This window comes from Populus trichocarpa, chromosome 1, assembly GCF_000002775.5.
Source record: "Populus trichocarpa isolate Nisqually-1 chromosome 1, P.trichocarpa_v4.1, whole genome shotgun sequence".
NCBI classification, from domain to species: Eukaryota; Viridiplantae; Streptophyta; class Magnoliopsida; order Malpighiales; family Salicaceae; genus Populus; species Populus trichocarpa.
Genome location: NC_037285.2, coordinates 13,127,074 through 13,143,055, shown reverse-complemented (window position 1 = coordinate 13,143,055; position 15,982 = coordinate 13,127,074). Strand labels below are relative to the sequence as shown.

The following is a 15,982-nucleotide window of genomic DNA, read 5'->3' as shown; positions in this document are numbered from 1 at the left end:
AAACCGGGGAAATCATCAACACTATTGACTGTCTAGAAAATGTGGAGCATCTTGGGCAGAAGATAACGCAAAATAAGATGATATAGCTACGCTTAAGGTTTAAAAAATAAAATTAAAAAAAGGGTCGAGCAGAAGCATTCAAAGTATAAAACAAAGTTTCCATGCCAGTTAGACAATTGCAACTTGTGATGCAACGCTCCAAATAGAAAAACACGTTCCAAAGTTTTCCAAAATTTTGAACTCAGTTACAAAAATGTCCTCCAAAAATATCCAACAAGACAAAATAAAACCACGCACATCACTGAACTCAACGGTAACGACGAAGGGAGAGTGTGTTGTTTCTCTTCCAGTTTGCCCTGCGTGAAGGTCGAGCTTTGTGGTGCAGGTGTCCCCTGCCACGTAGACCCCTGTATTTCTTCCCAGCGGAGGTAAGGCCACGAAGCTCCCTGTGCTTGTGTACAGGATTGCAGAGCCAGTTGATTCTTGGGTCATTGCGGATGGCATTGTGGGCAACATCAACCAAGATTACCTCAAAGTACTTGTAAGTAGAATCCTGTGTTGAAGAAAATGCATTACTAATGCAAGTAAATGGATAAGAGTGCTAAAGTAGGATTCTTGGGTAACCAGGCTAAGACATGCAACAAAAGTGATAAGTGAAATGAGACAGATGCACATTCAAACTTGGCTGCCTAACCTCGTTAATCCAGTATGAATTAAGAACCCTGAGGCCCCCCAATTTCCGGCCAGCACGCTCCTCTGCCACAGACCTCTTGCTTCGTTGAAACTTCAGTTGAGTAACACCCTGGTTTGTTGGCTTACCATATACAATACCCTTGGGAACGGGCCTCTTCCTACCACCCCGCCTGACACGGATACGATAAACCACGTAGCCCTGAAAAAAACTATTTTCAGTAACCAGGCAGACATACAAAACAATTGACAATTGTTTGTGCAGCCAAGCACACTTCAAAAACAAGAAGTTAAGATGAGGTGAAGGAACAAGAGTAAGAATGGCAACATTAACCAGTTGATTTAACAACAGCATTACTGGTCTCCATTTTTATAAACATCAATGTTATAAACATCACCTAACTATCAAATCACAAATATTTAGTGTTCTTTAAGAAAAGCTGAAAATTTGAACAAAACAAGTTATTTTGATATTGCTGGTTTCAGGAAGCATTCCTTCATTGTAAGTAAGCACCCTCCTTTGGAAGAATGAATACACATCAAGACGCAACCTAACCAGCAATAATCGCACAATGCAAATGAGAAACCGCATTGTTAAGCAATGACAACAATAACATGAGCACCAGCTGATTACGTATCTAAACATAGCGGCACACAACTACACACGTCATCATCCAAAACAAACATACCTCTAAACTTAGTTCCATATCCATCATAAAACACAAAAGCCAGTAACTTCAAACACAAAACAAAACGTAAAACTACCAAACATAAAAATACTTTATTACACTACACAATTCAGATGAAAGGATTCAAAGAGTACTCCACAAACAAAAAAATTAAAGGGCTTTAAACTCAATCAGTTAACAAAATCTAACCAAAAAGAACACTCATAGAGTTCAAATGTAACTGAAGCTCAAAACCCATAAAAAAGCCAAAATATTGAAATAGCAGTCAATGATCTAACTGAGATCTCAGAAACACATGACCCATACTAAGCATGGTAATCAAAGTGTTACCTGCTTGGCCTTATAGCCCAAGCGGCGAGCCTTGTCAGGGCGAGTGGGGTGCGTGACACGAACAATAGAAGGATGCTGGCGGTACTCCCAGCACCTAACCCTTTGCAAGAACCTCATCACATCTGATTGCTTCTTCCTCCATAGCTCAGACACGTACTTGTAAGCCCCTATTTTTATCAAACCCACAAAATAAAAATCCTTAAAACTATTGACAGCAAGCTTTAAAAATCACTAGATTGAAACTTTTTCAATATAACAAAAACTTAAGCTCTTTATTTTCTGTGAAAATGAATTTGCAAGAAATGTATGTAAAATCCTTGTTGGAACCAAGTAGAAAAATGCAATAATGGTAACACAACTACATAGAGAAAAACATTATAAAGTGACAAACAAGAAAGAAATTTCTAAAATCTGTTTTATGGTAATACCTATAAAGTAAAGTTAGCATAACAAAATATAAGAAACAAAAGAGCGGTTTGAAGTATGAATGAGTAAAGAGAAGGGATGTTAGTTTAGAGAGAGATAAAAATACCCATTGGATCAGAGCAGCAGCGGTGCCTGGCTGGTGACTAGGGTTTTTAGATTACAAAGACGATAAATATAGAGAGGGCTTGGGTGAGTGGAGAAAATAAAACCCTAGTACAAAAAACTGGAGAACCGTAATCTTGGCCGTTCATTTCTTTGATAGTTGTGGCATCTTATAGGAGTGTTGCTTTTATGGACCGGTGTCGTTCTTTTTAATTTTCGTTAGGTGCTTGGGCAATGAGAATATGGGCCACGCCCAAGAAGGATGATGGCGGACCTCCAAAAGTTGCAAGATTTTTGTTTTTCATTGCCATTCCCTAAACAAGGTATAATTCTGTTCCGGTTAATGTTTTATTTTTTAAATTAGAAAGATATATTTTGGTTTTGGAATATTTTGTCATACCGTTTAAGTATTGTATTGTTTATATATATATAATTTCAATTTAAATTCAAAGATAAATTAATTTGGAATTATACAATTCAAATTTCAAATATCTAAATATAATTTTAAAGTTTAAACCTTTATATGTAATAACTACTAAATCATTGGTTCGCGCTATGTTGCGGGTAGGATCAACTTATTTAGCATAAAAGAAATATTTATGCATAACTAACATTTTCCAGTAGAAAAAAAATAAACTAAGTAAGAGTTGACTCAATGTGACCTGATAGACTCAACAGGTTCAAAGACAACCTGAACAACTGGTAAAAACATAGTTTGATAAAAAAAAATTAAGACGACATCTTTTTTTAAATATTGAGACGACAACATATTAGGTTGACCTGGATTAATCTTCTGAATCCACAACCCTGGTCATGAAACCATGATAACCTCACATAAAGCAAATCAAGATAAAAATTATAAAGTTCAACTTTCAATAAACTCATTATTGAATGATAAAATTGGAAAAAAAAATCAATCTAAAAAACAAACACAATAAAATGACCTAAGTCTATCTGGGTTAACTTGCGAAACTCGTAACTCAGGTCATGAGACTAAAATAACTTCATGTAAAATAAACCAAAACAAATGACAAAGCCTAATTCATAATCAATTAAATGTTAAATGACAAAACTAAAAACATTATCAATTAAAAAATAAATAAAATAAACTTAAGTCAACTAAGTTAGCCTGTTAAACCATTAGCATGGGTCATGAGATAAAATTAGAAAAAAAAACATAAATTAAAAAAAAACAAAAAAAAATTATTCAAGGAATTAAATAAACGGAATGAAACTAAAACATCTCGGCTAAAATGTGGCAAAAAAATCTAGAATAGATCATTTATTAATAATAAAAATTATTTTTTTCTATAAAAAAAATAAAAAATACATCAAGATTACAACTATTTTTTATAAAAAATTGAACCATAATAAATTTAATATTTTAGTTTTTATATATAAAAATTGTATTATTTATATTTTTTCTTCATTTGAAAAATAATGAGAATTTTGTATTAGAAAACCATAAACAACCTTTAAAATATATTTTACAAACTCAATATAAATTTGAAAAATTAATTTTTCTATTTTCAAGATAGAAAAATATTGTATTTCAAAAGTAAGTTGTAGTTTTTATTTTTTTTTGAACAGCTCCTAATCATTTATGAATTTAGAAATCATTATAGTACATAGTTTCTTGCTATTTATTAACCATTTCATCTACTCCCTATGTTAATTTGCCTACAAGTTCACTACAAGTATTCTTCTCTCTTTTTCTCCCTTATCATTAATTTTTTTTTTTAAATCATATGTTGCCTTATTTTTGGGGGTAGATATATTAGATATATGGAACCTTTGATTTATTCCCAAAGTATTTAAAAAAAACCTTGTATATGATCTTGACATGATTAAATTGTTCTTTGCAGTACATTATGGGATAACATAAATATGAAGAATTCATTGATTGTGTATATAGCTTCCTTGTACGCTTGATTTGACATTTGATGATGGTTTTCATTTCAACTAACAAGGCGTACAAAGAGTTTAAGGATCTCTAGGAAACCTCAATGCAGTTCAAATCAAGCATAAATAACAAAGTAAAGGCATGGACATGAAAGTTTTAGAGCATGTCTATTAGCAAAAAGAAATAAAGAATAAGAAGATAATAACAAAAGAAATGTGGCAATGGACCTGAGCTTAGGTTATTATCTCAATATAAAAAATGTAGATCTAAGAAGTGTGGCAGTGGTTTTGCAAACAAGTTCAGGAGTTTTACAGCTTCCACTAGTCTTTCTCATGTACTTGTTATGAGAACAAAGATAAATTGACTCGGGAAATAGAAATGTTTTTTTTTCCTATCTTATTATTAGAAAGAAAAGAGGGAATTATTGAAATTTTATTGCTTCTCAATTTTGGTAAGTCACAAATGGTTTTTTGGTTTTTTAATTCATAAAAAACAGTGGCAATGGTTGGAGTTTTAACATATCATATTAATCATAGTACAATAGATATTTGGACAAGTAGTAATAGTTGATGTTCTTAGATGGATTGAGAATGACTTTCTAAAGCCTTTGATCAAAAGCATTGTGGAATATGTCACAAGCATCTAAGGATTCAGATGGATATTAGATACTTGGATGTCATAAGGGATTCATGGTAGAGGTGTTTTGTATTTTTTTTCCAAGTAGTGGAGCTCAATCCCAATAACACTAGTGGAATAGGCCTATCTAAAGGTCAAACCACGTAGATTTTGTGTGCCATATTATTCTCTCTCTTTTTGAACTAAAATATGAATGATTAATTCATGCTAGCAACCTTATATAACATAATCTTCTATAACTTACAATACAAGGAAAATTAGCATAAATAGACCACTCCAAAGATAAATTAGCATTGAGTCTCACTAAGCATTGGGCCACAGTTGTGCTCGGACCCAATAAGAAAATCATGTTCGGGCATGACAGATCCATATAAGATTTGTGGCCCATTAAACCTTGGAGAAGTGGGTTCATAGGTTCTACCTCGTGGTTTGTTCACTGGGACATGGTATCCCCTAGGCATTAACATATACCTATATCTGGTAGTTGGGCTCAAGCTTGTTAATCTACCTAAATCTATGGTTGGGGTGAGTAAAAGACTTAGTATCATGTCTAGGCTCCTCCTATATAGGCTATATGATTAAGTGTCATGTCATTTCACATCTTTATGTGTCATTATGATTGGGCACGTAGCGTTTCATCTACATAGGCTTCTATATTCTTGTTCAATTAGCCTTTAAAGATGTTGTTTACCATCCTGTAGTGTATGGTCCTAGCTTTTTTAATCCCAAAAGACTTGACTTTGTAATAAAACATTCTTTTATCGTTATAAAAGAAGTCCTTTTCTTTTATTGTTATGATGTATATAGATCAAGTGATAACTTAAGTTCGGGTAAAAACATGGCAAAAAAGATCTTGAAACATAACATTATTATCTTGTATTAAAAGCTCTAGGTTGTTGCATATATTTTACATATGCTCTTTCGGGTTTTGTGAGCTTACTATTGTTGTCCAAATTCAACTTTGCAAGGATGAAGTCTATAGAAAGATGAGTGTCCAACATCTTTTTAGAAAATAAAGAACCCTTCATGTAATAAGGGTCGTACCTCTATACCTTAGAGGTTCATATAACCACATATCTTACTTCTCTTTTAAGGTATTCCTGGTTTAAGACTACCTGAAGAAAGCTCTGAGATGAGTGATGATGATGGTTCTTTTAGTGGCTACGACTAATTATTGGTTTGACTTTGAACTTTTAGAGATCATGCTTGGAGTATTCATTTTCAGAACACCCTTTTATAATGGCAAGAATGACTTTCGGGTGGATTTTAGGAGCAATTGTGCTTGCATTTACTCTTTTGCGTATCATTTTAATCTGCCTTTTTTAAGAATTGAAGTTGCTTATATACACTTGGTGGTGAAGCCAATGATTACACCATCAACTAAGAAAGAGCCAGAGCCTCGAGTTACTTTAGTGTGGCTAGAAGATCCTTGGTGAGTACTCTAATTTGTCGGGAAAGTTGTTGTAGATTTTAAAAAAAATGATAGAGCACCTGTAGCATAAAGGTCAGTGACTCTTATATGTCTTAATGCTTTTGGGTTGTCAACCATTGAAAGAACTTGGAAATATGTAGAAAGAGAAGGGAATGAACTAGCTTTTGTTCAATTCTTCACAGACGGTGCTACTAACAAAGTCTAAATCAATCAATAAACTTTAGGCTTTTCCACAAGTGATTGTTGGGCTTTGAAGATTATGGAAAAAAAGCTTGGTTAGTAGTCTAAGAAATCCTGCAAAACAAGTCTCAAGTGTAGTTTAGGGATCCTCTTATGAGACGTGAGAAAAAAAATACGTGTGTGTGTGAATGAATCTAGTCTTTTACATAGTGATTCATGTGTGTTTATATATCTATGAATTATACCAACTTGTATGAAGTAAAGGAAAAATATGAAAATAGACTATGTAACTTCTTTTAGAAGCAATTCTATAAGATAATAATGTTTGATGGCGAGTGATTAAACTATTAATTATAAAATTAGATGGTTAGATAAGTCAGATTTTAGTGATGAGCATACCTTAACACTATTTGGTGAGCCTAGTTATGTTATAAAAATCATGTTAGCATTAAATGTTAAATGTAATCAATACAAAAGAGTGGCAGGTAAAAATAGACTCAGGTAGTTGGGTTAAGGCAGGAGCTCCCTGATCCAAACTATTTGAGGTGGTAATGATATTAGGTTCGAGCATGCACATCCAAAATATTAAGGTGATGCTCCAATTGTGAAAAGGTTGAGTCAGCCTTAAATACCATTAGATAATAGGCCACGGTTGTGCTCAAACTTAATAAGAGAAATTTTGTCTAGACATGGTATATTCTTATAAAAAGTGTGGCTCATAAAGATCTGGGCAAAGGGGTTCATAGATTATGTCTCGTGGTTTATGCTGAAGGGTAATGGGACCAATCCTAAGTCTAAACCAGGACTCATATATGGTAAGGTGACTTGGAGTTGCTAATTCCGTAAACAAGATTGACCAAAACTGAACCACTATGTTCAGTTCTGAAGAAGCTTGAAGATCCCTAGTTTTGCCTAATTTTAAACATCTTCTAATCAATCATACCAATTGTCATATGTGAGTGCCCTTCACCGCCATTCCCTGCTTATTATAAGCACCGCCATTCCCTACTTATTATGAGCAATGAGTAAGTATCATATATGTCTCTCAAAGTTTCTTTGGTTTGCGCCCTATTTTCCATATGCTTCTCCATGACAAGTGAAACTTTGAAATTTAAACAGCTTGACTCCTGATGCACCATGCTATACTTGTATATTCTAGTTTTGTTCCTACCATAAAATGCTCTGTTATTTAAAAGGTTTTTTTAGATACAAGTTGTTTAATAGTTTTAAACCAATCAATAAATTTCATGTGGCTGCATTGTTTGTGAAGTACAAGACGAGAAAAAAAAAACCAACTAAAAGGTAGTGTTTTCTTTTTTTTTTCTATTTCAATTATATTTTCTTAGTTTTTTTTCTTTTATTTCAAGCGGGTAGTGTACTTTCTAAGAACAAAAGATAAAAACCAAAAAATAGCATCAAGCTAAACGAAATGAGCTGAAAAGATCGATAAGAACTAAAGCCATAAAAAAAAAAGACTGCAAAAATAAAATAAAAAAGATGAATTTGGGAGGAAATTAGTTTTGAATTTATTATATAAGCTTAAAATGGGAGTACAAAACTCAAAATATCGGGTCATTTGTTACAAACTCGCATGCCATAGATAGAATCATCGCCTTCTCTCGAATTGCACAGTTGTCCCTCCCATTTTGATTTTTGAAGCATTTTATTCCATGTACAATCTTCCACATAATTTCCACCTTTCTCAAGAGAGAATCCACTTGGCCACAAACAACTAATACAACTCCACCTTGCTCCAATAACAGGAAGACAGCTGCTCCACTGGCTTTCATTTTCCTTCAACAAAAAGACCAGCTTTCGTATAAACCAAAAAGACAATCTTCCTTTCTCTATCTATGCCTCCGGTCCTTTTCCCTTCTTGAATGCTTAACCTCCTCCCACTCTACTGGAGGTGGTGGTGATGGCTCACACCTAGAGGGCTTCCTCTTAAAGTGCCTGTCATCATCACTGGACTCGTAGTCCATGGCAGCTGCAGCAGCACTGCTACTGCTCGTTCTAGCCTTCACAGAAGATGACTTATAGTCATCATAGTAGCCATTATTAACTGGAGATGATGACTTGTGATGTGCAGAAGATGCAGGGCCGCCGCCACCACCCGCTGGTGCTGCTTCACTAGAGGAAGAAACCTTGCGCTTCTTACTGGCGGGTTCTTCTTCTGCTGGAAAGCTAATGCGAGAGAACACACTTACTTTATGATTGCGGTCTGTTGCTGTTGTTGAAGCTGGCTTAGTGGTTGTCTCAGAGACAGCTTTGGAAGAGGATTCTGAGCGATTGCGGGGGTGGTGGCGGTGATCACGGTCACTGCGGTCACGCTTGTGGCATTCAAAATCATCAGCATCTCTGTCGCTGTGTTCATGGTGGTGGTCGGACTTTCTTTTAGACGGGCGCGGTGGTAAAGGGTCAAGCTCTCGTGCTGACCGTTCTGGTGATGATCTCTCAGACCGGCGACGGTGATGATGGTGGGGATCGCCGCTGGATTGTGGTATTGACTTCTGCACCAACAAACATGGAACAGCTATTATAATCTTGAATTTTTTTTCTTTCCTCTACTTTTCTAAAGATATCAGAAAATCAAAACGCGCTAAACTTTACTACGTGGTATGTTGTTCTTGTAATGATCAAATGAAGTACATTATTCTTCATTTTCATTATTTATAACATATTTGGGGCCATGGCTTTTTAAAAAATTTAAAACCTTTTTTTTTTTCAGATTCTCAAGATCCTTGGTTTTATTAATCATTATTCCATCCCCAGCAAATAAAAAACAAGTTTATAGCATAGAAACTCCTGAAAAAGGCCATGAATTCAATGTTACTCTTATTTCTTCCAACGCCACATTCGAGGTTTTTAGTGCTCTCTTTTTAACTACTAAAAGAACCACGAACGAGTGTCTGCTTGATGCCAAGGAAAATATTTACTCAACTACTCCAAGCACCATATTCGGGGGTAAAGAATTATATCGTTCCACCAAAAATAACCCACAAGCATTAGATCAAAAACATCAAAAACGAAAAACTAGAAGCAGAATCACCCTTATTGGAACGAGTGAATTGCTCTTCTCTAGGACGTGGTGCCAGCAAATCCAGAATGAATGACAGAGAAAAATAACAAGTAGGAATGAGGTGGAAGAGGGAATGGAAACTGATCTGATAAAAGTCCACGAGGAACCATGAGCATGCTGCTCAGAGAAGAAGAAAAAAAAAACTACTGAAAATCCAGAAACTAGGTTGGATTTGGTGTTGGGAATTTTATTCTCTTCCTATACGTTGTTCATTGGAAAATGGAGATTTTTTTTTAAGTACGAAAAATAAGTTAAGGATTCAGGAAGCCCGGTGAAATAATAAAAATAATAACCACCAATTATCCTTTCTCGCATTGAAAAGACAAGAGTTTTCTTGCCAACTCGTGCTCATCAACACCATGGAGGGTACCTGCTGCAGTGCAGAAATTGATAACAGAAGAGAAATCCAAGCAATAAAAAAGACATACAGATTTCATTGAAGAAACATCACCACTGCTGCTCACTTCCCTACCCAATGCCCGATCTCTGGAAAACACCCTACGGAAGAGATATTATTCAATCAGAAACTACAAGGCATCAAGAAGCCAGCAGATTTAATGAACCAGAGGAAAATGGAGCAGGTTGAGTCACATAATCATCAAACTCAAAATATGTCAATTTTAATTAGAATTGCAGCTATACAAGGTCTTGGTTGTGGGGGTACCTCTCAGCTCGTCTCTCATTTTCATGACGTCTCCTGACATCAGCTTTGCGGGCCTCAAATTCCTCCCTGCTCATTAGAGGAGGTCCAAGATTCATATTCATTCCAAATCCAGCAAGATCCCTACAGCAGTTGGAGAAAAACGTTCCAAATAAATTACATCAGCTCACAGAGATAACAAGGAGAAAATACCAAAACACAGGACTGCGTACCTCTGAGGTGGAACAATAGGCATCATATAACCCTGGGCTCCAAAAGGATCTGGAGGCATAACACCCCCAAATGGAATGTCCAAGGGACTTAATCCATAACCCATATATGGCATTGGACCTGGATAAGGAGGCATGTATCCTTCCATTCCAGGTTGCATGCCACTCCAATACGGATTAAAAGCAGAGGGACCCATGGGCATCACATAGCTCTCAGCTGCAAGATCCTGAGAAGCTCTCCACGAATCTATGAAGCATTCAAATAGAGAATCATAAGTATTAACACCAATAACTAAATACGAATTGAAACAAACACACAAACACAAAATTTACGAACTCTAAAACAATGAAAAATTTATGATGAACTCTAAAACAATGAAAATGTCCCTATTCCATAAAAAAAAAAAATTAATCAGTCATGTCATGTATGAAACCAGATTTACAGAACCTCCCAAAAACTAAAGAAAAGCAACAAATATACCATTTGGAGGCATGCAAACTTTCTTCCTTTTCTTTTTCTTCCCTGACAAGGAAAAAATCACAGTCAGTTAAACTACTTGTGTACCTTTTCTGGGTGAAATTAAGAGAATGCAGAAGATTCCATCACGCCCCAACAATAACAATAACAATAACAATAACAATATATATATATATATATATATATATATATATAAAGATTGATCATTACCAGCCTCAATAGGAACCAGCTTCTGCTGCACTTCTTCCTCAGGCAGTGGAGCACTTCCTTGTGATGCTGGCTCCTTCACACTCATCGACTCGTGGGTAGCCTCAGATACATCTGCAGCTTTGGCAGTCCTCACTTTCTCAGGGACTTGCTGAGAAGCAATAACAGGCTTCTCCTCTTCTGTTATTTCCTTGTTTAAATTTGGGGATTCTGCATTACCAGGAGACAGCTTATGTTGTTCTCCCTTGGATGCAACAGACCGTGTGGGTGATGGAACCTTTGGCGGTGGACAGCGTGCAGACTCCATATCTAAACTTAGAAGGCAAGAATGACATTAATCATACATATAATCGAGAGCAGAAAATTAATGTAACTAAAACAAAACAAAAAAACACACAAACCTAGAACTGGAAAGGTACTTCCTGCATTTTCAGCACTACTGTTACCAGACTCCAAGATATGATTGATCGTATCCCTAAGAGTCTTGTTAGGAAGAAGATCATCTGCAAGGACATTTAATACCCCACATACACACTTTGACTGTTCAATGATGTAATCTCTTATACCTGTATTAAACAGAAGAGGCAAGTTCATGTAAGAATACTCTAAATACTGAGGATAAGGATATCCCATGATGTTGAAATGAGCTAACAGGCAAAGTTGACATGCCTAAAACTAACAAGGTAGAAGATGGTGGAAAAGTATGCCAAATCACTGAGTCAGAAAATTTAATTTTGCAGTAGAACAATTCACGTGGAAAGTGCCAAATGAAATTCCAATACAAGGTGGTACAGGAAAAAAAATCAATGCTTACACTTGTCGCAGAAGCTTGTGAAACAGCATTTGCTTGTTAAGACTGCATCCTTCATAACTTCCTTACAAAGTGGGCAGTGAAGTTCAGGTGGAAGATCACCAACAGGCCGTGTGGAAGGTAAGCCTTCAATTGCTTTCTCAAAAGCAGCCCTGTTTAAATTTAAACATTCATAATGAATTTGAAAGATGACAACTCTAATCTTTGACCATATGGAGAAGAACTGCTGGGACATAAAACGGATATCAGCTTACTCATTTGGCTTCAAAACAGCAACTGCGCCACTAGGTAAAGCATATGAGCCATCTGGGGTCGCCATCAGCATTGACTTTGGAATACCAGTTGGAGGCCTTACTCTTTTAATATCGTAATTAGGGTCACCATTTGTAGAGCAGTGCTGAATAAAATGCCCTGAACAAAGGAAGCACACACATTAAGCACAGGTTTGCATAATGCTCTCCAACCAGACAAGGCATTTTCTTTGTTTTCATTCAAAAATGAACATTTACATACCAGGAAGCTTGCATCTGTGGCATACATAGCCTTGTGGAGGTGTTTTCCGCTGCAAGCCTAATCAACCTCAACAAGAAAATCATTTACTTCAGGGTGATGGGAAAATGTTAAAAGTTAACATGCAAGGGCATAAACTAGCAAAATAGATATCATTAGGAATGCTAAAATTAGCACGAAACCAACAAGAATGAGCTCGCACAATCACAAAGGGAAGGAGAAATTTATAGATAAGCAAACACACCGAAAAAAAGCAACACAATAATCGCAAGAGAAGGAATAAGAAAATCACCAAAACCACGCCCACCCATTCTTCCAGCAAATCCCCTTCCAAAACCTCTACCAGCACCAAAGCCATCAGCACCTTGACTGCAAATCCAAATGGAAATTAAACAAATAGAACGCAATCACAACTGACACATTTCAATGTAACACAATTGAAGATCATCTCACCGCTGCCAGTCCAAAGCTGGAGTATCAATTAGTGCCTTAATTCTGTCATCCTCGTCAGCCTTGTTTGTAGGGACCACATCAGGAGGTGGATTATTAGACTGAACAGGCAGTACATCAGGAATGGAATATAAATCATTTCCAAACTCATCCCATTCGTTGTCTTCAGTCTACAATATCAAATAGTAAACATATTAACAAACACTACAAATTCACACAAATTATATTGCTAAATTACCAGATCAATCAAAGGAAATGATGGCAGTATCCATGCTTACAAAATTCATGGCAGATGAATCAGCACCTGTAAAACTACCCTTCTCTGGAAGGGTGTCCTCCACTTTAGTTTCCAACTTTGGCCTGCAAAATATAACACGGACAAACTCAACCCAGCCCTGAAAACTTGTTTAACAAGAAGCTAAAAAATGAAAACCTATTTGTGGACATTTCAATGTAGGATCTATCCACATCACTAAGTCAATGACAGTAACCTACTAGAGGATACTGCAAACTTCAAACATGACCCAATGATTATTGAAGCACGAGAACTCTGCAAATGTTTGGGCTGATATAAATTATGACAGCTCCAGAAAACAACATTTCACGCTCCATCTTTCAAAACACTTCACATAAATTAAATCAACTCAATCAAGCGATTAAGAATTTGAAGGTTTGAGATAGTACTCTTGCTCTGTAACAATGGTCATGCGAGGCCTTCCTGGAACCCGGCGTATTAATACAGAGGTATTTTTGGGAATTAACATTGCTTCATCAAGATACTCTGAAATTGCAAACAAGAGATCAACAAGGCTATAAAACCCTGCAAGAATGATTAATTATGAAACCAAACTTATAGTTCATTGAAATGCAATCCCAGTTGGTGGAACCAATCCTTCCTAGTGATAATAGGTTAGTCTAACAACAAAACCCCTAATATGAACAATTCAGTCTGAAATTTGTTTGATTTTTTCCACTACCCTCATTCACAAGAAATTGAAAACATTGGGCACAAACTAGCCTTCTCCATGATGTGCATCAGTATGCAAACCAGGTGTCAAAACAAACTACCCTCCTTCCATAATGTGCATCAGTGAATTGAGGAATCCAGAAGCAAAAAGCCCAGAATTAAGAGTTGTATTACTATTAAGTTGGATTTAATTGAAAGACAACCTAAGTTATCAGCCCCAAATTATAAAGTTCAACTAAAAAAGAAATAAAACCAACCTTCATTGGTTTGGGCATTAGTGACAACAAGGTCGAAGTCAGTACCCCTTCCCAAATGCTTTGATTCAAAAACTTTTTCTTTCAAGGTACCAACGGAAATAAATGGACCGTCCATTGAGATTGAATCATAATCTCTAGCACTCTTAAATTTGTAATACACAGCCATTGCCTTTTTCTTTTTCTTTCCAGTAATTTAATAAAAAAAATATTATCAGATATCAGAACAACAGCACTAGGAAGAGGGGTGGGGAAATCAAAGGCCTCTCAAAAAACAAGGGCCTGCTATTCAACTCAAAAAAGATAACAATACAAAAATAAAAATAAAAATTGAACTCTCTTGTTTTCTATCTTCCTCAAGTAGAATCAACCAAACCAACTAATGAAGAACTTCTGTTCGTTGTCTATTGCTTGGCGCGCCTCTTTTCGAAGAAACCCTTCAAAATCGAACCAATTGCAGAAAGTTCCTATCTTCGAGTGCAATCACACCAATCAAAGCCTTGAAACAAGAAACCTCAGGTGGTAGTCTAACTCAATCGAACAAGTTCGGAACTTGTTAATGGTAATTGAAAGATCGCAGAAAAAGCAAAATAACCCCCAAAATTCTTCGATCTTGATTGGGAAATGATTGAATCTGATAAATCAACCGATTCAAATCTTCATAACCCGATCCGATTAGCCAAAAGTCGTCAAATCCTCAATCACCGAGAAAAAATACGAACTTGAAAACAATCTCGGTCCAGCGATGATTATCATAGAAGGTGATTGATTAAAGCTTCAATGCGAAAACCCTGAAATCGAGAGATTTAGAGGAATTCTTCGAGAAAGCTCATGTTGTGATGGAGCGAGAAAGGATAGAGCGTTAGGGTTAGGGTTTGTCGAACAGAGATAGACAAAACTCGATTATGAGGATTGTTTAGGGATTTTCAGTTGAGAGAGAAATATTAGGCTGCGGGCGAGTATATAAAGAGGGAGGTGATAGAGATAACGTGTTTTGGCTTTGCTTGCGCTGCACGGGTTGGTTTATTATTCCTTTAGGGTTCGCTGCTTATTCGTGCTGTCGATTGACGCGTTGTCTGCTGGTCTCAGCCTTCTGGATAACGTCCCGGGTGGGACCATCTAGCACCATTCTATTCTCTGGTTTTATTGTTTTTCTCTTTTTTTTTAATAATAATAATATTAATATGGATAAAAATAGAATTGAAAATTTAACTTTTATACATGATTATTGGAAGCATTTAAGTTTAGTTAATTAAGAGCCTTTTCGCACCACAAAAACAAACATAGTTTAAAAATAATATTCAATTATTTTTTTGTTAAAATTTTGTTGAAAAATATTTTCAAATAGAAAATTAAAATGTCTAAAATTAATTATAATTAAATGAGAAATTAATATAAAAAAAAACCTCCATAGAGTTTACAAAAAACTAAAATTCAATCTTAAAACTGTCTCACGTTAATAAAAAATTGTTTCTTTCCTCTTTCCATGCCTATATATAACATTTATCCCGCTTCAAAAAAATATAAATTCTTCTTCTCTTTAAAAGCCTGTATAGAGGTTTTTCTTTATTTATTTAATATTAAATCAATAAAAAGATATGGTTACTCTAGTTTTCTTATAGAAAGAAAGAGATTTAGTTCTTTTTAAATTTAATTAGGTTTAGTGTTGAAGTTCATCAACACTAAATAATACGATTGTTAAATCTTAAGTCTTAAAAGACAATTTATATCTACCATTTACATCAATTGACAAGCAAAATTTATCTTAAGGACAAAGAGTACACTTAATTCATGCTTCAAAAAATAAGTGTGATTTTAATATGTTCATATATTAATTCTTTAATATCATTTTATTGGTATGCTAGTTTTTTTTTTATGTTTCTTTGTATGCATATCTATTTTATTCTTTGTAGTTCATGATTTTTTATTTGATCTAATATATCGATAAACTTTTATTTAAATAAACTT

The 15,982-nt window shown here is 35.3% G+C and overlaps 2 protein-coding genes across 5 annotated transcripts; both read right to left on the bottom strand.

The window, feature by feature from the left end:
• Positions 1 to 101: 101 nt before the first annotated feature.
• Positions 102 to 2,409, bottom strand: LOC18094603 (60S ribosomal protein L15). Its single transcript, XM_006368939.3, has 4 exons — positions 2,242 to 2,409; positions 1,710 to 1,876; positions 695 to 892; positions 102 to 553 (listed from the first exon to the last, which is right to left on the bottom strand). Exons 1-4 carry the CDS (start codon positions 2,243 to 2,245, stop codon positions 308 to 310), a joined length of 615 nt encoding a protein of 204 aa, XP_006369001.1. The 5' UTR covers positions 2,246 to 2,409; the 3' UTR covers positions 102 to 307.
• A 5,481-nt stretch (positions 2,410 to 7,890) lies between these two features.
• Positions 7,891 to 15,006, bottom strand: LOC18094602 (E3 ubiquitin ligase PQT3-like). 4 transcript variants are annotated; one of them, XM_006368938.3, is made up of 15 exons: positions 14,018 to 15,005; positions 13,478 to 13,574; positions 13,072 to 13,153; positions 12,797 to 12,963; positions 12,636 to 12,712; positions 12,347 to 12,403; positions 12,088 to 12,244; positions 11,837 to 11,985; positions 11,424 to 11,588; positions 11,026 to 11,331; positions 10,819 to 10,860; positions 10,341 to 10,584; positions 10,132 to 10,251; positions 9,896 to 9,965; positions 7,891 to 8,898 (listed from the first exon to the last, which is right to left on the bottom strand). In XM_006368938.3, the coding sequence occupies exons 1-15, from the start codon at positions 14,181 to 14,183 to the stop codon at positions 8,236 to 8,238; spliced, it is 2,562 nt and encodes an 853-aa protein (XP_006369000.3). In that variant the 5' UTR covers positions 14,184 to 15,005; the 3' UTR covers positions 7,891 to 8,235. The 4 variants fall into 4 exon arrangements, with proteins under 4 accessions (XP_006369000.3, XP_052310159.1, XP_052310167.1 ...); XM_052454199.1 differs by lacking the exon at positions 13,478 to 13,574 and having other exon boundaries at positions 13,098 to 13,153; positions 14,018 to 15,006; XM_052454207.1 differs by lacking the exon at positions 9,896 to 9,965.
• Positions 15,007 to 15,982: the final 976 nt, after the last annotated feature.

Excerpts from the sequence above, each read along its gene's own strand:
- LOC18094603 (XM_006368939.3), bottom strand. Across the intron at positions 893-1,709 it reads TGGGCTATAAGGCCAAGCAG|GGCTACGTGGTTTATCGTAT; the intron begins GTAACACTTTGA and ends AGTTTTTTTCAG. Across the intron at positions 554-694 it reads ATTCATACTGGATTAACGAG|GATTCTACTTACAAGTACTT; the intron begins GTTAGGCAGCCA and ends TCTTCAACACAG.
- LOC18094602 (XM_006368938.3), bottom strand. The coding sequence starts at position 14,183 with ATGGCTGTGTATTACAAATTTAAGAGTGCTAGAGATTATGATTCAATC. Across the intron at positions 13,154-13,477 it reads ACCATTGTTACAGAGCAAGA|GCCAAAGTTGGAAACTAAAG; the intron begins GTACTATCTCAA and ends TATATTTTGCAG. Across the intron at positions 11,986-12,087 it reads GCTGTTTTGAAGCCAAATGA|GGCTGCTTTTGAGAAAGCAA; the intron begins GTAAGCTGATAT and ends AAATTTAAACAG.